Source organism: Mustela nigripes, chromosome 14 (genome assembly GCF_022355385.1).
Source record: "Mustela nigripes isolate SB6536 chromosome 14, MUSNIG.SB6536, whole genome shotgun sequence".
Classification (NCBI taxonomy): domain Eukaryota; kingdom Metazoa; phylum Chordata; class Mammalia; order Carnivora; family Mustelidae; genus Mustela; species Mustela nigripes.
In genome coordinates, this window is record NC_081570.1 from 24,918,126 (window position 1) to 24,943,562 (window position 25,437).

Here is a 25,437-nt window from a genome sequence, read left to right on the forward strand (position 1 = left end):
CTGGTTCAGGCTGCTGATTATTTCTATGTGAACCTGGGCAGGGCACGTGGCCTTTTAGGGCCTTAGTGTTCCTCCTCTAAAATGTCAGGTTTTAATTAGAAAAAAAGCTAATGGAAACCATCAAGCAATTCTGGGCTGGCTTTAGGGTGAGGGGCGCCCTCTTGTGTTGGAATGCTGTTTTTCTCTCGGTGTACAACCTCACCACAGGCCTTTCTCCCCGCAGATGGTCCTGAAGTGGCCATCGTCTGAACCGCAGATCTGCCCTTCCAGCTTCAGATCCTGACGCTCTCTCAAATGTCTGATACACGGTCTCTCTTTCTCTACTTAACCCCCACCCTACTGCAACCATGGTCTTTTCCCGATGCAGTGTGGAGCCCAGAAGAAACCTTTGGAGTCAAGGCCAGTAGTTCAAATTCCAGCCTGACACTTACCATCTGATCTTGAGCAAGTCACTTCATCTGTGTAAGCCCCCATTTCCTCCTTGTAATAGTACCAGCATCATGGGGCTTTTGTAAGACTTCAACAGCAAGGAGTGGTATAGAGGTCACCATTAGGTTCACTGAGCACAGTCATGTGAGTTCTCAATGATGAGTAAGTTGGAACATGTTTCACTTTGAACATGAGGGGGAACTGGACCTTTAAAACTAAAATACAGAATTCCCCTAACATGAGTTGAGCACTTGCCATATTGCTAAGTACTATTACTTTCCCCAAAGTCTCATACCCATTAGTAAAAATAGTAATAGCTAATGATTATTAAACTCCTTCTGACTGGCATGTGCCAAGTTCTTCACAAACTTTCCCCCATTTATTCCTCTCACAAACGATTAGGTAGATGCCGTTATGACAATTCCCATTTTACAAACAAGGAAACTGAGGCACAAAGCAGTTGAGTCATTTGCCCGAGGTTTTACAACTAGTGAGTGGCAAAGCCTACAACCTGTATTTGAAAGACGTTTCAGACGCAAGTAGCTTGATTCTAGAGACCTTGCTTTACCTGCATTACCTCAATTTCATCTTCACAACAGCCTGTGATGTATTTTATGTGAAAACCTAACACAAAAGACACGCGGTAATACATTCAAGGCCACACAGTTGGGCTGGGATTTGGAGCCATGCCTGACTGCAAAACCCACGTGTTCAACCCTATATTAGACTGCTCATATCACGAAGTATTCATAATGGTACAAAGCAACTGCATTTATATTGAAATTATTCTGATTATCATTATTCAAATAATGACTAACATTTTTTCCAACACCCACTTAGTGCCAAGCTCTGTCCTGATTTACATAATAATAGCTAACACTCGCTGTGTATTATTAGGACCCAGGCCCTGGTTTAATCATCTTAGTTGTATTATCTCATGGAAACCTCACAAAAACCCGGCGAACGGATGCCATTATCCTCACTTTACAGGTGAAGAACGCGAGGTTCACCACCGAGCCAAAATCACGTGGCTTAACTGTGAGCTGGAAATTGAACCTACAATTGCCCAACTCTCTCCGGTCTACCGGTCACTCTCTCTCTTTACTTCTCCCAGTTTCTCCTGTGACCTCTCCAGACCCCCAGCTCCAGCATTTTCCCTGCAGCAGGCCCCGCCCCTTCGCCTTGAATGTCCGCCTACTGGGCGATGCCAAGATCTCGGAGCCTGTGGAAAGGACTGGAGTCGCTTCAGGCTCCGCCCCCACGATTTTAGACCCTTTTCCGATTTGTTCCGGCGCTCGCGCGGTTCCTTCTGGGAGTTGTAGTCTCTGACGCTCCATTCCCGTGGCGCGGTTCGGACTCCGCGTCCCAGCGTTCCGTGCGCGAAGCCTGGAGCACTTCCGCCCTGTTATGAAGTGGGTGTCTCGGTGGGTGAGTCCGGGTGGCGGGGCGGGGGTAGCTGAGACTCAGGCTCTGGGTTGGAGGCTTAGGTGGTGGTGGTGTCCCAGGGGGCCAGGGAAGGTGAGAAGAGAGAAAGAAGCTTTTCTGTGGGGGTGGGGGTGAGGGGCGGCCAGAGGATGAAGCGTCCGGAGATGGGAAGGGTCACAGAGGGGTCGGGGATGAGCGGGGACACAGAAGGCCGGGGGAGTGAGGAGGGTCGTGGAAAGGTCTCTAGGTGAGGAGACCGAGAGAGGTTCTGGAGGTGGGAGAGTCCTAGAAGGGTCTGGAGACCACAGAGGGAGGGATAGAGGGTTCTCAGGCCCTGGCAAGAAGTGAGGAGAAGAGGGCCTGAGCTTGAAGCCCGACCTTAAAAACTGTGCTCCAGCCTCTACCTGACCGCCTCGACAAACATAGCCGATCTGATACCACCTCACACTTCCTTTACCGGTTGTGACTTCTGGCACGCAGCAGGTGGGACTGGCTATTGTGTTTGGCCCCAAGCCAGCGCCCCCTTTCCTTCCCCCTAATGGAAGTGAGTGTGGCACCGTCGTCCTCTTTAGCCTGGCACCCTCTGATTCCTTTTGCGTTCTTCCACATCCAGGATCTTCAGATCCCTCTTGTTTCCTTAATGTGTCCTGAATCTGCCCCTTTTTGCTGAAGCCTCCCACTTCTTCACCTCCCCAGCCTGGACTGACACGTTGTAGTAGCGTCATCTGTTTAACCTACAAATCTGGTTGTGCCCTCTGCTTATAAACCTTCTTAGCTCCCATTGCCAGTAGAATTAAGTCCAGACACCTCACCTGATAGTGAAGACTCTTCATGAACTCTCTGCAGCCTCATCCCAGGCTCCCCGTGCTCCAGGACTGTTTGGTTTTCCCCATCTCTTGGAGAGGCTGTTTGGTTTTCCACCTTAGGTGTGCTGTTCTCTCAGCTTAGAGAACACTTTCTCACCCCATTGTCTGCCAAGAGAACCGTCCTTCCAGGCAGGAGCCAACTTGAATGTTACTTTATTCTCTTCCCTTAAACAGATTAAGTCACCCCTCAACCCCAGTTCCCATAGATCTCTTTTACTGCATTTACCACATTTGATCATAATTATCTGTGACTTTTTTTTCCTTTCTTTTTGTTTCCTCCACTTGACTGTAAGCATCTCCAGGACAGGGACAGTTTCCTAGTCCCCTCCATTTCCTCATTGTCCAGCCCAGGGTCGTAAATACTTGACTACGTGATGCATGTGTGAATAATGACAGTCTAGGGTGAGCTTTGCTATACCAGTCTTGAAGAGTGCTACTTCCAGTGGTTTTCTAGGGCATGAGCTTTTCGTCTTCTGCCTGTCAGGGCTGTCTTTGCTGGGCGCTGATTCATTACCTATGGGAGTTTAAGCCAGGGGTGGCAAATATGTAGAATGTGTGCTGCCACTTCTTCCTGTGTCTGGTGGTCATAGCTAATTGGTGACAACACATAGTGACACGGGTTTCAGGGTCCTTAATGCAGTTGACTGAAATTGGTGCTTTATGTGAAGCCCATTTCCTCTCCCTGGTTTAAGCCCTTAAACGTAAGGTCGAGTTACTTTAAGCAGTAGCGTGGACCATCAGCCCAGTAAGCTTGACAGCCTTTGGGGACTCCTAGTTTCTTCTTTGGAGGTCACAGACCAGTCTTGGCTTTTGCTATGGGATTGGGGCAGATCCCTTACCAACCCACTGTTCAGTGGGTGTGTTCCTTATGTCCACATCCACACTCAACACCCGAGGAGCCAAGGTGCTACTCAGCTTCCCTGTGTTTGTAAAGGGATCCTGCCCCAGTCAACACTGATCCCTCATTGCTTAGGGGGAATCTGTACCCTTTCTAGATCTTCTGGGATATTGGAAGAGACCTTTGAGATCATTTAGCTGAAAGATGGTAAAGTGACGACAGCCCATGCTGAAAGAAACCTATCATCATCCTCTATTTAGTCCTGGTGTTTCAAACAATTTTGAGTTGGTTGCCAATATTTAAAAATCCAGAGTTCGCTTCTGTTGGAAAAAATAGAAGGCCTGGGAACTAGGCCAATGTTCTCTCTACTGCTCCGTAGCTAGCCATAGCCCCCGCTCTACTCATGTACCCATTTACATTGCCTGGCCCCTGCAGCCATTTAAATGTGTAGCCACTGATTCTAGTCTTCCTGTCCCTTCACTCTGCTCCCATCATACTAATTGGGGGCAAGCACTGAGAAGGGTCAACCTGTAAGCTGCAGAGGCCACATGATGTGTCCAAAGTCACACAGCTAATAATGGCAGGAGTGGAATTGGAACCCTGATTTGCTCCCTCCTACCTTAATGTTCTTTCTGCTCTCATACCATCTTCTCAGGAGCTTGGATGATTGGCATACCTAGAGGATGCTGGATGGTGCATTTAAGAAAAATGAGTGGAAAGAATGAATCTTGGCTGAGTCCCAACTCTGCAGCTTGCTAGTTGTGTGACCTTAAGTGAGTCTTCATAGAAGCTCAGTTCCTTCTATGTAAGTTGAGGATATGGACTCAAACATTACAGGATAATTATATCCTAAAGGCAGCACTGAAGGTGGAAATCACATTTAGCCAGAAATCACAGCTTGAAAATCCTCTGGCAAGGAGCCATTTAGAAACCAACACACTGTCTTTCGATAAGCTAACCAGCACAGCTGGGTTTCCTTGTTTGAATGTCAGATGAAAGAGTTGGCCTGTGTTTGGGGACCCTGCTGTATGAAACATACTTTGCTCACACCCTGGAAAGGAAGGCTGGAGGGAACTCAGACCAACCTGGGATCCCTGAAGGTCATGCTCATTCTGAAACAGACACCTAGTGAATGGAACTGACTGCACCATTTAGATTACGGGCTTTCTCTTTATGGTGTTGGCATGCGGTTTCCTGTGTGTTAGTTACAGATCGCTGTAGTACGGTCACACACCAATGACACCTCACTTACTTGCCTGGAGGATTCAGTGAGATTATGAAGGTGGAACTCTTGGCAGCACGCTGGTGCCTCATGGGCACTCAGTAGATGGGTTCTCTCTGAGGTTGCTGATCCCAGTGTGGCCCCGGATCCTTCTGGTCGTCTTAGGACTATTGAATGCCCTTGTCTGTTTTTTCCGTCAGCTCTGTGTAAAGTCACCCTGCTATTCGCTGACTGTATTAACCTCCCTCTGTGGATAGGCCGCTAGTCATTATCTGTCTAAGAGAGTAGCAGAAATCGCTTTCAGATTTGTATTTGAAGCTAACCTTTGGGACTTTCCAATCTTTCCAAAAGAAAATCCCTGTTACCTGCTACCCCGGGCTTTGGGGCTGGCAGAACTACTAATTGCCGATTTTGTGGTAATGTTCTCTTGGTGCAGGAGCACAGACTTCTTTGCTTGCTTATTGACTGTCTCTCTCATGAGAGTGTAACTTTCATGGAGGTAGAGACCGTCTGTCCCAGTTACTGATGGCTCTCCAGCGACCAGTACAGTGCAGGTACATAGTAGGACTCTGTAAATGACTAGTGGTGAATGAGTCCTTGTGTGAGAGAGCGACACAAATGGTTTTGGACTTGTGCGTGATTAAGGCTGTGGTTCAAAAAGGAAATCCCATGAAAAGTTAATTCTTTAGCTTATAATAAATGATGGCCCTTCCATAGCCCATTAGGCTTTCGATGTACTGGATTTACTATTTTAATAAAAGGCAACAAAACTTGCTAAGGGCCCTGCCGTTTATCAGGCACTGTGGATACAGAAATGGGTAAGATGGCATGCTGGCCCTAATACAGTCCAGTGGGGCTGTCAGAGGTCAGAACAGGGAACTACAAGGCTGTAGAAGAACACCTTTATCAGAGGCCTGTGCCAACTGCTTTGGGAACACAGGCGAGGGGAGATGATTCTGGAAACTGAAGGACAAAGAGGAACTTGCCAGGTGCTCATGAGTTGTGTCCCTAGCATCCTTGTGTATGTGCAGGTCTTCGGGACAAGCCTTTACTTTGCATCACCCTTGCCTTGTTTCTGGACAGTCCAGTCAGATGGCCTAAAGTCTCTATAGCGCTGCCTCCATTCTCAGTTCAGCTGACTCATTCTCACTTGTGGGTAGCTGAGAACCTCCTCTGAGTGGGTGTTTTTAGTGTCATCTGGATTTGTTGGGAATGACACAAAGAGCTCATTTTTCCAGATAAGCCAGCATGAGTGTCGTCAGCATCTTCATTGTGTAGAAGAAGCAACCCCAGATGTCCCCTCCACAAGCATTTCCTGAGAGCCTCCTGGGTGTTGTGCCCCACTTATCGCGGGGGTGGGGGAGGGAAGGGGCAAACCGTATTCCTTGTCCTCAGGCTGTCTTCTCTCTGTGGCCACACAGGCACACACCTCTGTAATACAACATGGAATGTGGCCCGTGTGACCTTGATGGAAAAAAGAGGAGAGGACAAGTCCTTCTGGCATGAGCACGAAGGTCATTTAGAAAAAATCTAGTGTGTGCAGAAGGGGATTAATGATAACCCCTGCTTCATGACACGTCACCAGTGTGCACTGACCATTGTCTCACCGTTTATTGAGTGCTTCCTGCATGCCCTGAGCACTGTGCTGGGAAGCTTCTGATCTTGTGGATAAGAGAGCTATGGGGAACATGTAGGTGGTGTGGAAGGTGGTGGCACACGAAGGACTGAATCTTGTTCCAGGGCATAGGGAGGGCCTCTTGGAAACAGTACAGTAGAAGCTGAGACCTAGCTTGGTGAAGAAAGGGAGAACACTTCCCAAAGAAAGCGGCTGGTTGCCTGTGGGAAGGTTCAGTGGGCAGCAAGCCGTGCGGCCAGAATGCCCTGAGCAGCAGGAATGTGGCAAAGAGATGAGGTGCGGACGTGGGCAAGCTTTGCACTTGATCCTCAGGGATGTGGGAGGTCACTCGAGGGTGTTTAGCAGGAAGTGACCCAGTCCGACTGGGAGCTGGTCTGGTTGTGGTGTGAAGAAGCCCAGGTTGGGGTGAGGGTACAGCAGGCAGGAACATGAGTCAGGAGGCTGAGGCAGCGAAAGCATGGCCACTCAGTGGCATGAAGCGGTGGCATTGGGCTGTAGATGCCTAGAAGTCCAGGAGGGCACAGCTTGGTGATGAACTGGCTGTGGGGGATGTTGGGGAGAGATGATGACCAGCTTTCTGGCATGGTTGGTGCTTTGGGGCGCCTGGGTGGCTCAGTCAGTTAAGCATCTGCCTTCACCTCTGATCCCGGGGTCCTGGGATTGAGCCCCGCATCAGGCTCTCTACTCAGTGGGGAGCCTCTTTCTCCTTCTCTCTCTGCCCCGCCCCACTGCTTGTATATGCACGCTCTCTCTCTCAAATAAATAAATAAAATCTTAAAAAAAAAAAGAATGAGGTGCCTTAGCAGGGTGGAGAGTTCCAGAGGAAGGGCAGGTTTGCAGGAGAAAAATATGAATTCAGTTTGTGGCCCACTGAGTTCGAGGTGCCTAGTAGACAGTCAAGAGGAAATGTCCTGTAGATGGTTGGATTTGGGGTCTGGAGGTCTGGTGGCGGGTCCTGGTGGGAGTGTTGGGAGTCCTCAGTTTTGGGATGGTGAAAAATACCAGATGGGTGGGTTGACCTAGAGGGAATGTGGAGTGAGAAGGATTTTGCAAGGAGAGCACCCTTAGGGGAAAGCTGAAAGTCTGTGAAAAAAGGCCTTATGGAGGGGGTGACGTTTGGAACCCACCTTGAGGAAAGGTCAGACTTTGGGCCCGTGTAGAGGAAGGCAGGCGTGCTAGATGGTGAAGGCCATGATGCCAGAGTACAGGGTTCTAGCATGTCCCAGAGGACTTCATACCGTGCTGTCCTCCAAGGCGTGCTGGCTGATGGTTTGGGTGCCCGTTTATGCTTCTTCCTCTCAGCACGCCAACCCCAGGCAAAGGCAGTAGAAGGTATGGGGGTCTTCTTACATTGTCCCTTGTTTCTCTGCCTTTAGAGCCTTGGGGAGCATTGCCTCTCCTAGGAGCCCCTTGAAGGACACGCCTTAGATGCAGGAAGACGTTGAATGAGGACAGCCCAGCTGAAGCGAGGTATCCTGGACCGACCATGGCCATGGCCCTAGAACCCCAGACCCAGGCCTCTCACCAGCCGGAGCCTGAAGAACTCCTGATTGTGAAACTGGAGGGGGACTCGTGGAGATCAGAATCCAAACTCCGGCAGGAGGACCGTGTCCCTGTCCCTGGCCCTGAAGCCTCTCGCCAGCGCTTCAGGCAGTTCCGGTACAGGGATGCGGCGGGACCCCACGAAGCCTTCAGCCAGCTCTGGGCGCTTTGCTGTCACTGGCTGCGGCCGGAGATCCGCCTCAAAGAGCAGATCCTGGAGCTGCTGGTGCTGGAGCAGTTCCTGACGATCTTACCCAGGGAGGTCCAGGCTTGGGTGCAGGAGCGCCACCCTGAGAGTGGTGAGGAGGCCGTGGCCCTCGTGGAGGATTGGCACCGAGAGGTCCGGACTGCGGGCCAGAGGGTGAGGCAAACAGTCTGTTCTTGAAGGAGCAGGTCAGGCAAGGCGGCGGGGCTGTGACTACCTTGATAATTGCCAAAGGCAGTGGTAATAATTGTGATTGTTGTTGGTACCAAGCAGCCGACATTTATTGAGCACTGCTGTGTACCCGACACTGTTCTCAGTGCTTTCCATATATTAACTCATCTAATCCTGTCAACGGTTTAATGAGATCGGTACTGTTACCCTGATTTTACCCATGAGGGAACTGAGGCAGAGGACAGATAGGTGGTTGGCCTGAGGTCTCAGAGCCCCAGACAGCAGAGCCAGAATGTGTGGCAGCCTGACGCTAAAGCCCACATTTAGAACCACTGCCCAGATTGCCTCCCGGGACCATATTCACAGTGTGGGCGATTTGTGTTACGTTTCACATGGGACGACATCTTGAGGTGCTTTACAGCAGAAATCTGGGTGGACACAGCTAGCCTTATCATCCTCATTGTGTAGATGAAACTAAGGCCCCCAAACTCAGGTGGCTCGCAGAGCTCAGTCAATCGAACCAGAGCCTCAACGTATATTCTCTGGTTCCAAGTTCGATGTTCTTTCTGCGACATGACAGGTGCCTCATCTGCAAACCACGGGAATTAAAATACCTTTTTGGCATGGGGCTCAAATAGGTTAGTAACTGACATCTTCCTGAGCACTCACTGTGTGTCAGGCCCCGCTCTCTGCTTTCTCTGTGTATTGCTCCTCTAATCAGCACAGCAGCCCGAGAAAGTAGGTGCTGTTCTGCCGCCATTGTTTAGCTGTATAAACCGAGGCTCAAAGAGGTAAGTAACTTGTCTAGATTTCTATTAATTAAGTGGTAAAGCCTCGTGGATTTAACATTCACAGTTTCAGCAATTTGCAAGAGACTGAAGGCCTGTGATGTCATTTTATAATTTTTCTCTGGTACCACTTTTTTTTTTTGAATCCTGCTTTTGGAGCTGGCATGTGTAGAACAAAGTCCTTGAGCCGGCTGCAGGCTGAGCTAGCTGCCCAGAACCTTCATCTCGATGTAACCCTGTTGTTTCCCCTTGTTACATGGTTTTTGTGATGTTATAGTTAATTCTGTTTTGTTGGGGGAGATTATAGGTTTGAGAATATCCCTTGCAAATGGCAGGGGTTTTCTATAAAAGGTAAAGCTTTGGACAGATGAGAGAGAGGAAGGGAGGTTTGTGATCCGTGAGTTAGCTTTTTGGACTCCTTTACAAACCCTTTGAAGACACAGAAAGTGTCCTATTTGAAGTTATAGGACTAAGTATGAGAGGATGTACCTTATTTGAATGTACCAGCCCACCGTCCCATATTCTTGTAAAGAAACCAGCTATACCTCTTAAGCGGCAGTGAGAAAACAAATGGAAGTCTCAGGACTTCAGAGCTGAAAGATGAAGACCTTGAGACCCAGAGAGAGAATTGATTTAAATCAGGGTCTTTATGCTCTTTATCTGTAAAATGAGGGGGTTGGACTAGACCAAAAGTTCTCAAATTATACTCCTGTGAGCTGAGCCGAGATTGAACTGCTTCTAAAATTGGAAAAAGAAAAAAAAGGTAATGGAACGTTCTTTATGATGTGACTTTTATTTTTCTGTTTGAACTTTCTCCTGGCTCCTGAGTACTTACAAATGTCCAAAAAAACGGGTAAGTAGCAAAGGAGCTCCGTGCCCCCACAGACCTTACAACTTGTGATTACATTGTGGGGTACCTGACTCGGTTACGTTTTCCACAAGGGAAATTTACCAAGACCTTCCAGCTAATTAGGTCCTGTGGAGAGAACTGCCGGGAAAAGGCAGTGCTCTGGGCAACGTCCTCCAAGATCTTTTCCTTAAAGAGACATTTCAGCTCTGCTATTGGATAGGTTTTGCCTTGTTGATTCTGTGGTCACCTCTTCCAGAACCCCTCTCCCCATCAGGTGCATAGTCATTTAAAATAAAATATATATATATATATATATAGACTTTATTTTTTTAGAGCAGTTTTAGGTTCACAGCCAAACTGAGCAGAAAGTGCCCAGATTTCTCACACGCCCCCGTTCCCCCAGCCCACCGGCCCATCGTTCCCTGCCAGAGTGCCGCACCTGCTGTGATTGGTGAACTTACACGGACACGTTACTATCACCCAAAGTCTGTAGCTTACATTGGATATCACTCTTGGGAGTGGACGTTCTGTGGATTTTGACAGATGTATAACAACATATATCCACTAGTATAGTATCATACGAAGTAGTTTCACTGCCCTGAAAATCCTCTGTGTTCTGCGGATTTATCCTTCCTTCCCCAACCCCCTGGCAACCACTGATTTTTCTACTGTCTTCATAGTTTTGCCTTTTCCAAGGTGTCGTGTAGTTGGGATCATACAGGACGTATGTAGCCTTTTCAGATTGGCTTCTTTCACTTAATGGTATGCATTTAAAATTCCTCCGTGTGTCTTCCTGGCCTGATAGCTCATTTCTTTTTAGCACAGTAATATTCCATTGTCTGAATACACAGCAGTCTGTTCACCTACCGAAGGGCACGCTTCCGAGTTTTGGCAATTAGGAGTAAAACTACTATAAACATCCATGTGTAGGCTTTTGTGCGGTGCACAGGCATTTTTGATGGATTCTTTATCGATCCCTACCCCATGCACTTTTCCCTTCTCCTTGTCACTTGAATCTCTCCTTTTTGCGTTTACAGTTGCCATCTGTGGAATCAGAATCTTTGCTTAGGTGTGTCAGTCGTTGGAGGAGCTCGGGCTGCCAGGGAGGATTGTTATGGGGTCTAGTCACACAATTTCTCCGTAGATTGTGATTGAAGCTGTAACAAAGAGAGGCTGATTTGTTTTTCACTTCAACAGTCATGGAGGAAAGTTGTGAGCAGATGTTTTTTCCTGTGAACCACACAGGACATTGGTGGATGGCCTCATCTGGAATGGCTTTTTAGGCTCAGGGCCCATTCCTGTATATCTTAAGGATAAACATCCCTGTCTTTGGGAGAAGATTGGAGTTTTCAGATCAGTCAAAGATTTTTGGAGTTACAGGTTTGTTTCAGACTCAGTAAGTCGATGAAGGTGGATATTATTATTTTGAATCAAAAATAAGGTTCAGAGCAATGTATATAACTGCTGTGTTTTATATGGAAATAGGGAAGCAAGAAGAGTCTATATTCATAGATGCTTGTATATAAAGAAACTGAGATGCAGAGCAGTGGTTTCCTGTGGGGAGGAGTGGGGAGAAGGAAGACCCTGGGTGGATGGGATGGGGACGGGGCTGGGGATGGGCTATTTTCGCTAACTAGACCTTCATGGTTTCTATTTCTGAACCACCTGAGTTTTGAAAATACCTACTGAAGACATTGAAACACATTTTTTGAAGTTTCTATAAGGCAGCGGGAGTGTTACATTGTTGAGGTTTTAGGGCCAGAAAATAACATCTCCACCTCCATCTCTGAACTTGGAACCAACGGACAGATAAGAAATGAGCTTTATGATAACGCTGAGTTGGGTACTATCCTCTCTATGATTTTTCCCTCTTATTTTATATATGTGCTCTGTGTCTCTGGGTGCTTTTCTGCCTGAACTTCTGCACTGAAATCGAAATTGCCACTTCTGTTTTTCCTTTGAGTTACAGTGCCTTGTCTCTGCTTCTCCTTCTGTTTTAAGAGTAGAGGGGCCCTCTCTCAAACAGTGCATACTTTCATTCCATTTTAAAATTCCATCTGTAAAAAAAAAAAAAAAAATCCATCTGTGGTTGTTTGCCTCTCCCTTCTCTTATATTTATTTTTGAATTTTCTTTGCCTTGCAGCAGGAATATTTAGGCCATTATATTTAGAGTTATTGTTATATCTGTTTTTATCTTTTGACGGATACCTGGTTAACTTTTATCTTTGCTTGATACCTTAAACATGAAATCTCCAGTTTTCGATATTTAGAGTTTATGTTTTAATGTCATAAAATCATGTGACATGATTTATCTCTGTGATTCAGAAAGGTTTGGAACAGTAGCAACCTCACTGAGACACTCATGTGGTCTCTCTCCCCCGTTGAACAAAACAGTAGTCATTTGGTGGCATCAGTGCTGGTCTGTTTACTAATGTCAGTCTCATGGCTTTGTTGTCATACTTTGAGCCATCCTTGGATCTTAAAAAGAGCCTGTGAACCTCTGGACCACAGCTGTACTCAAAAGAGCATTCTCTGCCCTAGCAACGTTGGCCTTATTGAACTGACGATTGGGAATTTTGACCCTCTGTGTGTAGGAACTGGACTTGTGTGCAGAAGAGGCCAGGTCCTTAAAGGCAGTGCAGGAATCTCAGCCTTGTCAGCTGCAGCCGGCGAGTCACTGGCCCGAGGCACAGCGCCAGAAGCAGTGGGTGAAGAGTTCATGCCCTGACCTTCCCAAGCATCTAGACACCAAGATGGTGCCACAGCCTTTGAAGGAGAGCGGTGAGTACTGAGAATCAGGGAACCCAGGGGAAAAGAGGAGAAGATTAGAGGAAGTAAGGAAGGGTGCACGGGGAGGAGGGGTGTGAGGAATTGAGGCACGGGGAGGAATAGTGTCTGATGGGCGCGCTGAGAGGGACGGCGGGTCAGCATGGCGCAAGGAGGGGCAGCTCCCGGCGATGTGGGCGCGCCCTCCTGAGCCGAGTCACATGGCACTTCCAGGTCTGCTTGGGGTCAGGTGGTGATCAAAGAGGAGTCTGAGCTGGCATCTCACACATGAGAGATGGGTGGCTTCGAAGCCAGACCCTCCAGAAGGGAAGTGAAAGGGGGAAGTCTGCCCTGGCTGGTCGGGTGGTCTCAGTTTGATGCCATGTGACCCTTGGAAAGCTTGACCTGGGAGGGAGTGTTTCCGGGGAACCAGAGCATGGGTTTCAGAGACTGTTCCTTCTCCTCAGCTGTCCTCACTCCCCGAGTCCCTGCTGTCCCGAAGATGGGGAGTGTTGGAGATTGGGAGGCGACAGCCGAGTCGCAGGTAAGCTGCTGTTTGTCCTTCCTTTCCTGTCCTGGCTTCTCTGAGGCCTGTGCCCCTGCGTCCCTCTTCTCTCTCCATGGCCTGCCGTCGGCAGGAGGGCGAGTGTTGGAGGGTGTTAGCCTCCCCCCGACCCCCATCTGCTGGGCCTCTCCTTAGTCATGCTGCTGCTTACAGCGATGGCCTCACACAAGGTCTCCCTGTGTCTGTGACCTGTCCTGGGGCCTGCTTGGGTTCCCAGGCTGATTTCAGTTGTGGTCCTTGTCTCGTACATCTCACAGGAAGCCCTGGGCCCTGGCAAACACGCTGAGAAGGAGTTCTGCAAGGACCCCCCAGGAGACGGGTGTGGGAGCGGCGTGCCCCTAGGTAAGGAAATAGTGCTCTCCTGGGAAGCTCTTGTCTGGTTTCTGGTACACTCAGGTCCCGAAGAATGTTTCATCTCTCCCTTAAGACTCACAGCTCTGGCACTTGAGAGACAGGAAGAAGACAGCTCTCTGTAGCCAGCACTGGTGGCAGGGATGGAGTGGGGGGGCGTGGGGTCAGCCTGCATGGAGGCTGGCGGCTGGCTTCTGAGAGCCTACCCTCCCGGGGCGCATTTCTTCAGTTTGTTCACCATGGTGGTCCTAGGCTGTCTCAGGAACCCAGTCCTTTCAGCAGCAAACAGGGTCCATGTCTCATGGGCAGACTCCAGTGAGCTGAGCCCATGAGACTGATGCACTAAACCACAGTGAGAAGCCCGCATGGCCAGCCCCTGTCTCTGGGCGCATCTCCACAAAACGAAACCATTTCCCTGCAGAGCCTGGGGTCAGTGTGAGGGGTTGGACGCAAGATGTGGATAAAGTGGCAGACAGTGCTAGCTGTGCCTCCTAGGGGAGTTAAGGGGAGACACGGGAAGTGTTGGCACCTTTCTTTATAGTAGAACTCCTTTTTTAGATAAACCACGATATCTGGGTAAGATAGTGTTCACAGCAAACTTTGGGAAATGCTGAACCAAATAAGGCTAAAGTTTCTTGCAGCTCTCAGCTCTTTCTGATCTGGTTTTCTTCAAATATTTATTTTAATTAAAGGCTTCCTGTTTTGTTAGGGCTGGGAGCTGTTGGGCCAGCAGTCCTTTACACATAGCTGCTAAGTGTTAAAAAAATAAGGAAACATACTTTCTCACGTTTTTGGAAGTCGAGCGGAGGGCACGCTCCAGCCCTGGTACAGAGTGTCTCAGCAGTGTCATGGCAGACCGAGGGTCTTCCTCTCTGTTCTGCCGTCCTCAGTGTCTGCCTCGCACTAGAGCTGTCATGTGTCATAATCAGAAGATAGAGGCCAGTGTCAGTTGGGCTCACAAGTTTCCTAGCAAGAGACACACACTTGCACGCACAGACATACACACACGGTGAATGAGTAAGGGAGAAGAAAATTTTTTCTCCAACCATTAGATTCATTCTGGTTGGGCCAGTTTAGGCCACGTGCCCATTTGTGGACCAGTAGCACTCATTCTTTGTGTGATGTATTTCACAACTCCAACAAAGAAAACAAGCGAACAAAGCTAACAGGTCAGTTAGCGTGGGGAATTGGCATGGGAATTTCTCATTAGCCTCATGCAGGGAAATGATCTCTCTTAGGGGCATTTTGGACAAGCACTCTGCTTAGTGTGTCATTTCTACTTAATCATTTCTCTTCTTTCTTAGGAGTTCCAGTTTCAAAACCAAGTATCAACTGCCAGCAAGAGCAAGGACCAGAACTTTGGCGTCCAAGCTTTATAAATTCCGGAAAAAGGAACACTGCAGATTATAACCCAGGTAATGAGCAAACAAGACCAGCTCAGGCATTGGCCTGGAGAGACTCAAAGGCCTGGGAGGAACCATACCAGTGGGACACAGAGGACATGAAGGTGTCAGGTGTGCACTGGGGCTACGAGGAGACCAAGACTTTTCTGGCAATTTTGAGTGAGTCTTCTTTCTCTGAAAAGCTCCGGACTTGTCACCAGAACCGCCAGGTGTACCGGGCCATTGCAGAGCGGCTGAGGGCCCGGGGCTTCCTGCGGACCCTGGAGCAGTGTCGCTACAGGGTCAAAAACCTCCTACGGAATTACCGGAAAGCCAAGAGCAGCCACCCACCAGGGACGTGCCCCTTCTATGAGGAGCTGGAGGCCCTGGTGAGGGCACGGACGGCCATCAGAGCCACAGACGGCCCACGAGAGGCTGTGGCACTCCCCAGGCTGGGGGATAGCGATGCAGAGATGGATGGGCAGGAGGAAGGGGGCTGGGAGCCTGAGGAAACGGCAGAAGACTGTGATGGTGATGACCTGGCCCCTGATGAGTCCATCCGGGAGCCCAGGATCCCAGGGGGCCCAACTCTGTTCCAGAGTCGTATTGGTAAGAACAAGGGCTGTTGTGGATCCAGATTCCAACACCCCTGCCAGCCCAACCTCTGCTCCCTGAGTTCAGGGCATAGACTGGATTGCAAGTCTAGATCAATGCCCCTGGAGTAAGGGGTTAAGTTCCTTTGGTTGTCCTTAAACTCCTACTCTTGCCTCCTATGATCAGTTTCCTAGAATGAGTTTTTGCTATGGAAGCAAACTTTTGAGACCTTAAGGAACCCTAAAGAGGTAATTCAGTTATCAGTTGACCTTTGAACAATATAGGGGTTAGGGTACCGATCCTCTGCTCTGTTGAAAATACACATATAACTTTTGACCCCCCCCCCCCAAATTTAACTACTAATAGCGCGTGCTGTGGACCACAAGCCTTACCAGTATTGTAAATCGTACATATTTTATATATGTATTATATGCTCTATTCTTACAATAAAGTAAGCTAGAGAAAAGTTATTAAAATCATAAGGAAGAGAAAATACATTTACAGTGCTGTACTGTACATAAAAAACAAAATCTGGATATTAGTAAATCCTTGAAGTTCAGACCTGTGTTGTTCAAGGTTTAGCTATATTTGCCAGAGCATGTCACTAGGAGGATGGGGAAAGTTGTTGTGTTACATGAATGAACTTTTAATTTTAATGTGTAAGGAGCACATCAACCTGTGGTTACAGACAGTACCTTTAGGTAAAGAAAGATACAGAGTGAGATATTTAACATGTAACAGAAGTCATGACTGTAAGTCATGACATTCGGGAAACAATCATTGTGTAAGTGGAAACACAGAAGCCCAAGAGATGAAATGTGTTATCTAAAGATACACAGTGAGGTAGGGGCAGAGCAGAGCCCAGAGCTCCTGCCTCCAGTTTTATGTGGTTTCTCCCCCTCCACCATGCTGCCCACCTGGGCTGCATCATTTACCCACAGAGGACCTGAGAACAGACCACCCCCTTTTCATTCCTCCACAAAAGGAAAGGGTATCCTTGGTTGGATGCTATTGCAAGATTATTTGAAGTCCAGTTATGTCTAGGGATTTTCAGTTCTCATGTTTGTTAAGAGGAAAGTTCATAAAACAAATAGAGGATGTGTATGGGATGGATGTAGAGAAAGTAGCTTGGATCCCAGCTTTGGGCCTTTCCTTACAGCAGCCAACTGAAGCCAGAGGAGTTGGGATCACCTGGTATAACGTGGCCACCTAAGTCCTCTTCAGCTAAGACTCAAGAGTTAATGGAAACTCTTAGAAGGGGTGGGGTGGAGTGGGAGGCTGTGGCTTACCTCTGAGAAGCAAGGGTATAGTCTTTGCTGGGGCCCTGGGTGCCTGGAAGATTTCTAAGGGTCCTGTGTTCGTTTTAGACATTTGGAAGGGGGGCCAGGGGATGGTGAACCCTGATGATCTAGGCACGTCTCATTATGCCTCACAGTTCTGAACTCTTCACTCCTGACAGCAGGTGTGCACTGGGGCTACGAGGAGACCAAGGCCTTCCTGACCATTCTTAGTGAGTCCCCATTCTCTGAAAAGCTCCGCACCTGTCACCAGAACAGCCAGGTGTACCGGGCCATCGCAGAGCGGCTGTGTGCACAGGGCTTCCTGCGGACCCTGGAGCAGTGTCGCTACAGATTCAAAAACCTCCTTCGAAGCTACCGGAAAGCCAAGAGCAGCCACCCACCAGGGACATGCCCCTTCTATGATGAACTGGATTCCCTGATGAGGGCGCGGACTGCGGTCAGAGCCATGGGAACCCTCAGGGAGGCAGCAAATCTCCCTAGGTCGGGGCAGAACAGTACTGAGGCTGGTGACCAGCAGGCCTGGGATGAGGTAGCAGATGAAGATGCCATCAAATCTTCAGCCCCGTGTCCTAATATCCCAGACACCGGTAAGTGGGGAGTAATTTGATGCCCACAAAATCCAGAAGCTTGCAGGGAGAACAAGGGGGCCAGCTCATTTCTTGTTTGTCTCTGAAGTATAAGAGAGAATGGAAATGAATAGGAAAAGCATTTGTGATTTGCTCAGATGATTCAGTCTCTAGCTTTGTGTAATCCCCCAAGTGAGATAGGCAGTCAGGTCTTAATTTTACTGGGATTTAACTGGGAAAATATAGAGTTTATTCAATTTCCCATGATGTGGGCTATTTGTAATGTGCTAGAAGAAGGAGGTGTTCAGTATTGAGTAGAGGGATGGGGGAGTTGGGCAGAGATTGACTGGCCTCGTGGCCTGAGCCTCATGACTCCGTCGGTGAGGTCACCATGTTCCAGGGCTCCACTCTCTGCTTTGCCCTTCAGAAATTTACAAATGCCCCAAAACTTGATTAGTTTCATGTTAGTTGCCTTATAAGATGTGAACAGAAAATACGTGATAAAATTCATACTAAATTCACAAACACAAGGTCCATAAATAGATGTTAACTAATGAATGAGGAAAACTGCATTTCTGTCTATTTCAGGGTTTGAGATGAGGCCTAAGGATGAAGACCAGATTTCGGAGCAGGACATTTTTGAGGATTTGCCTGGAGCCTTATCAAAATGCACTAGAGAGGATGTTTGCCACCCTCCTGACTGGGGGCAAGACAGTGAAAATGAAGAGGAAGGTGAAGGGCAGTGGGGAAACACCCAGGAGCAGTGGGAAGAATGTTCTTCTGAAGAGGACTTAGAAAAACTTATCGACCATCAAGGCCTGTACCTGGCAGAGAAACCCTACAAGTGTGATACATGTGTGAAAAGCTTCAGTCGGAGCTCCCACTTCATTGCCCACCAGCGGATCCACACAGGTGAGAAGCCCTACAAATGCCTTGAATGTGGGAAAAGCTTTAGTGATCGCTCCAACCTCAATACCCATCAGAGAATCCACACTGGGGAGAAGCCTTACAAATGCCTCGAATGTGGGAAAAGCTTTAGTGATCACTCCAATCTTGTCACCCATCAGAGAATCCACACAGGCGAAAAGCCCTATAAGTGTGGGGAATGTTGGAAAAGTTTCAACCAGAGCTCAAACCTCCTGAAACATCAGAGAATCCACTTGGGAGGCCATCCTGACCATTACAGTGAGCCTGGGGAAAACTTGGGCCTAAGCTTATCCTTCAGTGCTCACTGCAGGAGCTCTGCAGAAGAGACGTCTCTTGAACAGCCTCAGAGCACTAGTAAGAACTTGAATTCTGGCCCACACAGCACCAACTCAGGGGAAAAGCTCTACCAGTGTTCTGACTGTGGGAGAACCTTCTCGAAGAGCTCTGCCCTCATCAGTCACCAAAGAATCCATACAGGAGAGAAACCATATGAATGTGCCGAATGTGGGAAAAGCTTCAGTAAGAGCTCCACGCTGGCTAACCACCAGCGAACCCACACGGGGGAGAAGCCGTACAAGTGTGTGGACTGTGGGAAGAGCTTCAGTGAGCGCTCCAAGCTCGTCACACACCAGAGAGTGCACACAGGAGAGAAGCCCTACAAATGCCTTGAGTGTGGGAAGTTCTTCCGTGATCGTTCCAACCTCATCACTCATCAACGGATTCACACAGGAGAGAAGCCTTACAAGTGCAGAGAGTGTGGGAAGTGTTTTAACCAGAGCTCTAGTCTGATCATTCACCAGAGGATCCACACTGGGGAGAAACCCTACAAGTGCATGGAGTGTGGGAAGGACTTCAACAATAGCTCCCACTTCAGTGCCCACCGGAGAACTCACATGGGAGGGAAAGCATCTTAGGAGACACCCCCCCACCCCACACCCTTGCCATAGCAAAAGAGAGAAATGTATATTGAACTCTTCTCAGATCGTTAAGATATATGCTAGAAACTTACCCAGTTTTTAAGCTTGGTGTATACCCAGGAAAGCTGTCTTGGTATGATCCAGGTTATTTGGAAGTGAATTACAAATGCAAAGGATCCAGATTTGAAGGCACTTTCTTTTCTAAATTTTTGAAAATTTTTAATGTTTTAATTTTAAAATTTTTTAATTTTTAAAATTTTAATTTTTAACTTACATTCAATTTAGTTAACGTACACTGTAGTATTTGTTTCCGGGGTGGAATTTAGTGACTCATCAGTTGCATGTAACATCCAGTGCTTTCTATCAAGTGCCCTTCTTCATGCCCGTCACGCAGTTAGCCCAGCCTCCAGCAACCCTCAGTTTGTTGCCTGATGTTAAGAGTCTTTTATGGTTTGAAGGCACTTTTCTTAAGTGTAATTCGTTTTCCTCCTGTAAACCGCTCCCCATGCAGTCCTCAGGCTGTCCTTATATTTGCTGTCTTGGGAGGACTTTATCAGTGTTCGAGCCAGACTGGTAATGTAGGGGATTAGAGGGAAATCTGTGGTCCTGAGCAGAGATTCCAGACCTCCCTGTGCCTTTACACTGTCCCCAGGTATACATGGTGCATTGGCAAATTCTCATACGTGGCAGGTTTCAGCTGGGGCGTGTCCATATAGAAGAACTTTGAGACTGGGAAAGCAACCAGTGGCTTGAAGCAGACCACCATGGCCTCAGCAAAGAGGAGGAATGTCAGTGACATCATTACTAAATATTAAAAATAGCAAAAGTAGCCAGTATTTATTGAGCATTTGCTCTTTGGCAGGCTCTGTGCTAAGCATTTTGTACACATCCTCACACTCCTCATGGCAGCCTTGGGAGGAAGGTACTAATCTCCCCATTTCCCGGAGGAGAATCTGAGGCTTGGGAAAACTAAGTAACCTGCTTGGGTGGCATGGCTGAAGATGGCAGTGGCAGACTTTGTCCAGATCTATCTGTCTCTGGAGCCTGAGGTGCCCCTGACCATTGTACTGAGTTCCCTTCTGCCATAGCGCGGGTAACTCAGACCCCAAAGCACTTTGTGGGCCATGTTTCCTACTAAAATTCTTTTAGGAATTCTCCTTTTAGCAAATTCAGAAACCAGGAATCCCTAAACTTGGAAGGGTCTGGAATGGCCAGAATTGGCGATGCTTGGAGCAAGGCTGAGCTAGTATTAAAGTGCTTGATGTGGATTTCCTTCGGGAGAACAGGCCCATGTACCTCTTCCCATGGGATACAGCTTCCACGAAGAAAATGGGGTTTAAGAATTATCCCCTTTCTCAAGGAGTCTGTCCTCTTTGAGTTAGACTTGGCTGAGTTGAAAATGTTAAACCTTAAAGAAACCCAGGCCGGTGTTTTCGTCTCCCCAGCCCTTTTCCTCTTGGTGGTAGCTGAGCAGAGGGTAGGTAGGAAGAGTTGCTGTGCCTACTGAGAGGGCTTTGACCACTGCCCTGCATCTCAGGTGTGTGGCACAGTTTTATCCTGAGCGAGCTTGTGCCAGGCCTGCCCGGTGCTTCCTGAATGTTGGCCCTCCCACAAAGACCAGTCAGAAGGGCTCACCCACGATGGTTTTCTAATTTGCATACTTTGGCCTTCAGAGTTTCTCCTTAGGAGGGTTTAAAAATATTGACCATAGTCTTCCATTTCCAGAGGATTTTAAAAGAAAATCCTTGTCCTGACATCTCTGCTTGTGACATCGAGAAGCCATTATGCCCTGGGTATTTCACGGACTGGGGAAGTACCTAGCAGATGGTGGATATGATGTGAAGGGTGGAAGTTTCTATGCACACACGAGGGAGCCGTCGGACAGTTCTGCACCCCACAGAGCGAGATCACTCCCAGCCCTTCCTCTGCTTCCTGAGAACCAGCTCACCTGGGGCCACTGCCTGGCAACTCCTTCCCTGTTTACCTCTCCTGGCTCACATGGTCTCTGAGGGGCAGGGTCGTGGGTGAGCCTTGGGTTGGCACCAGCAGGTATCTGCAGTAACAAGATGAGGCACAGGGAGCCGTGCGAGCTGCGGGGGAGGGAGTTCCGGGCAGGGGCATGGTGGTGTGACCGCACGATTCGGGTGTGGATGGGCGCCAGAGCAGCTTAGGACCGGCAGCGTGTAAAGTGAGAGGTGGGCAGTGGTGCGAGCTGAGATGGGAGGGTGCGGGGGCAGCTTCCTGGACCTCATGCCCGAGTGGAGCTTGGACATCGGGCCGAGGGTGACATGGGCGCGCGTGGTCTGAGTGGAGCTTGGCTGTGCCGCGGTAGGAACGCTACTGCAATATTCCAGCTAAACACGAGGATTTGAACTGGAGCAGTGGGTACCCGGAAGGGGAGCGGATGGATCTGAGCGGTTTCAGAGGCAGCGCTGGGGACACCAGAAGAGAGCTAGATGCCTTGGGTGATGGGTGGGGCATGTCACCAGAACTGGGAACACAAGAAGGAGATGCAGGAGGGCAGAAGATGACAGTTAGTTCGGGACATTTGAACTTCAGGTGCCTGAAGGACAGCTGAGGGGCCCTGCAGCAGGCATTTGGATATGTGGCCTGAAGCTAGGGGACAGCTTAGGACCAGGGAGTCACCTGCGTGTGTGGGAGTTAAACCACAGATAAGAGAGAATGTTCAAGTCCTGGAAATACCGGGCCTAGGACAGAGCTTGGGAAGCACCAAAGGGAGAGCAAGACACTCCTCCAGGGAGCTCTAGACCGCTCTCCACTCCTACTCCCCCCACCCCTGCACACTCCTGTCGTCTTTTGAACGCTTTCCATTGTTGCTGATGCCTGAATTCTCAGTGTAGTCCCAAGTCTTCTGGAACCTTCACTGTGGAAGCCAAGCTGCGCCCTCTCCCTCGAGTGTCACCAGCGCCCCTGTTCTGGGAGGTGGGCTAGTGTCTCACGCTTCCAGTGAACGCTTGGATGTTCACTACGCCCCGGTCCTTTGGCGGACCAGCAGGCTCAGCCTGAGAGCACAGGCGGCGTGGGCCCTCCTCCCTGCATGACTGACATTTTGGAGGAAGTTCTTGTTCAGGTGGCTCCTGTGTCTGGGTCCTGCCCCCCACCCCCGCTTTGCTGAGGCACCCAGACCTCCTCCAACAGGTCTTTGCTGCTCCCTGAGCTTTGTTAACGCGAGTCTGCCCTTGAGAAGCAGATTCACTCTGCAACCTGGGCCTCAGGCTGTGTGCCCGCGGGACAGACCCTGGTGAAGGGAAACCGAGGCAGCGATTGCGACTGTGGCATGTGAGCTGCGCCTTCTTACTTGAGCTCTGCACCTTCCCTCAAGGAGGGCCGAGGCTCTTCTGAGGTGACAGACACTGAGAATCTTCAGGAGGCAGCAGACCCGAGGGTGAGGGCGGGGAATGGGGCTGAGGGTGCCTTTAGGTATCTGCTCTCTTTAGCCTTGACTCCAGCAGTGATCTCCTGGTCCTGGCTGCCTCAGCCTCATTGTCCCCCACAGCCTCTAGCCAGGAGGAGCAGAAGGCAGCTTGGGTCCTCACCTGCTGAGAAATGTAGTAGTCGGGACCTCGGGGAATCCTGGCCTCTCTGCCTCATCTGTTCCGGAGCCACACTGGGGACCTCGTTGCCCTGGAGCGCCTTTCCCTGGTCCCGGAAGGAACCCTAGGCGTAGCCTGTGCTCGGTGAGCCTGCCCTGGGCTGCCTGGAGGAAGAGGCAGAGTGCTAAGGAGGCCCCTGTTCTCAGTGTGGGTCTGTCCTCTCGCATCTCAAAGCAGAGAGCTGCTGTCGTCTGAGAGTCCCCTAGTAAAGTCAGGAGCCTCAGAACGGTCAAGGGCAGGATCCAGTTAAACACCTTTGCCCAGACACACTGAACAGGCTGAATAAGGATTTTCTAATCCCAGCTTGGTGCAGGAATCTCTTGGGTTGTGCGGATGATTCTGATCCTGGCTGCCATCCGCCATCACATCACACTTTCTGAGGTCACATTTGTTTTTCACATTTTCATTGTTGGAAAATGCCCCATAATTGTGCCGTCTAGAGGGTGAGGTCCCCACAAAGGAACAGTGAGAAAACACATGGACCTGCAAGGCTGGCTCGGGATCACGTGAACCCAAGCAGGAGAGGAGCCGCGGGCGGCGGCTAACGGAGCCATTGTCTCTAGAATCTCTGGAGAGTCACCGGAGCTCAGAGAGCCCCACTGTGGTGCCAGGTGACAATTGGGACACAAAGGGGAAAGGACCCCTCTTCTTCCTTCATTAGAACATGGCTTGGCTTCCGTGCTTTGGGGGATTCACAGGGCACAGAGGAGTTTCTGTATATTTAGAGGAGTGGAAATGGGCATGAAGGCCAAGGGCGGGGGCTGTGGTGGTGGTGGTGGTGGTGGTGGTGGTGGCGGCGGTCGTGACCTGCTGCTCTGAAACCCTCCCGGCACACTTCACTGGGAAGGCTGGCAGGCAGGGCAGGAAAAGGCCTACCCCCTCTAGACAGCATCTGGTAAGGAAAGGCTCGTTCCTGACCATACATGTGGTCCCCGACGCAACCCTATTCCTGAAGTGGCCGGGAAGGAGATGGAGGAGGTGGGACTAGCCAGGCCGGGGGTCAGGCTAAGCCCCTCTGGCACAGCCTGCGCCTGCTCTCTCCAGGGACTCCTTTGAGCAACTAATAGCTTATGAAAACCAGGAGCTTGGGATCGATCTGAGCGACTCGGAAATAAAAATGGAATGAAGTTTGGCCACCAGGAGGCTCAGAGGTTCAAGATCCAATTCTAAAAACCGAGCAGGCCTTTTTGGTTCACAGTTTGCTCATCAGTGCCTGACTTCACTCTGTCTGGCTTTGTTTTCACTTCCTTATCCTTTATTATTTTCATTTTGTTTCATTTTCATATTTTCCTTTTTTGGTGATTATTTCATGTTTTGGCTAGTTAAATCCTATTTTGGGATGAAGTGGCCTGATAAATTAATAAATTCTACTGATTAAACTGAAAGAAAAAACAAACTTGTTTTGGGCTCCTCTGGTATCTCTCTCGTGACCCTCAAAGCGTGGAGGACAGGGCGAGGGGGAATCAGGGGATCCACAATGAGGCTGCGTGACCTCACGGCCCTTGTGCTGGGCTGACATCTTTCTCTCACTGTTCACTGTTTCACACTTTGAATGCAAGGAAGGGAGAGCTGGAGGGTCTTTATGGGTATTCTTTCTCCTTTTTTCTCCACCCACCTCTTCTGGTAACGTCCAGGAGACGCTGTGGCTCAAGACTGAAGTTTCACTCTCTATTTTTATTGAGTGAGACATAGGCAACTTTTCTTCTTTTCAACTCTGCTGTCCTTGAATGCTGGTTGTAAACTGGTAGGGGCAGGGAGAGAGTGATACTTCAGATTTCTCCACGGCTTTGGTTGGAATCCACTGGAAACTGTTTCTTCCTGTAGGAGTCAGAATCTTGAGTGTTAGGTCATAGCAGCAGCTGGGAAGCCCTGATATTCTGCGTATCTTGGGACAAGATCTAAGGGAGAATTAGTCATTGTCGCCCTGGAAGAGAAGTTCTAGGTCTTGTGGACATGCTTTCATGTGACTTCTTTCTGGCAGTTGCTCCAACCGTGACCAGATCCACAGGGCTTGTCTTCTTGGAAGACAGGACAGAGGGTACAGACATCTTATTGTTGTGCTCTTGCTATTCGCATAGCCCAGAGGTCAGTTACAAATGTCAGTTGCAACTGGGCTCAGGTTCATGACTCACCCCAGGCCACTCTGCTAGTTCCATAGGAAAGCCCAGATCCCAGCCCCACAGTCTGGCTCCAGGGCTTGCACTCTTGGCCATGCTCCACCAGCAGGTCCTTCAAAGGCCTGTTCCTGTTGTGCCTGAGCCATTCACCCATATCATCCCACAGCCCCTCCCTGCCTGCAACAGCCCCCACCTCCTGGGTGTGCCCCTGCAATCACGAGGACCTCTACCCCTGGCTGGCCGCAGTCCCGTCGTCTCCTCGGGGGGGGGCTCGGACGACCGCAAGATGGCCGTGCTGTCTTTGACCGCTCTAGCTCAGCCACGTTTGTCCTTGAACCCGCCACCTCTGATATCATGAATGCAAC

The 25,437-nt window shown here is 49.4% G+C and overlaps 1 protein-coding gene across 5 annotated transcripts; it reads left to right on the forward strand.

The window, feature by feature from the left end:
* The first annotated feature begins 1,771 nt into the window (after nt 1–1,771).
* ZSCAN20 (zinc finger and SCAN domain containing 20) lies at nt 1,772–24,325 on the forward strand. Of its 5 annotated transcripts, none has more exons than XM_059377190.1 (8): nt 1,772–1,841; nt 7,793–8,319; nt 12,567–12,753; nt 13,206–13,282; nt 13,561–13,645; nt 14,959–15,645; nt 17,090–17,518; nt 18,086–24,322. In XM_059377190.1, the coding sequence occupies exons 2-8, from the start codon at nt 7,903–7,905 to the stop codon at nt 19,336–19,338; spliced, it is 3,135 nt and encodes a 1,044-aa protein (XP_059233173.1). In that variant the 5' UTR covers nt 1,772–1,841; nt 7,793–7,902; the 3' UTR covers nt 19,339–24,322. The 5 variants fall into 5 exon arrangements, with proteins under 5 accessions (XP_059233173.1, XP_059233172.1, XP_059233175.1 ...); XM_059377189.1 differs by having other exon boundaries at nt 1,779–1,853; XM_059377192.1 differs by having other exon boundaries at nt 1,807–1,857; nt 14,959–15,069; nt 18,086–24,325.
* The last annotated feature ends 1,112 nt before the right edge of the window (nt 24,326–25,437 follow it).

What these genes read in the sequence shown, in the direction of transcription:
- ZSCAN20 (XM_059377190.1), top strand. Translation starts at nt 7,903, where the DNA reads ATGGCCATGGCCCTAGAACCCCAGACCCAGGCCTCTCACCAGCCGGAG. An exon ending in AGGCGACAGCCGAGTCGCAG is followed by an intron (nt 13,283 to 13,560) that starts GTAAGCTGCTGT and finishes TACATCTCACAG; the next exon opens with GAAGCCCTGGGCCCTGGCAA. An exon ending in TCTGTTCCAGAGTCGTATTG is followed by an intron (nt 15,646 to 17,089) that starts GTAAGAACAAGG and finishes CACTCCTGACAG; the next exon opens with CAGGTGTGCACTGGGGCTAC.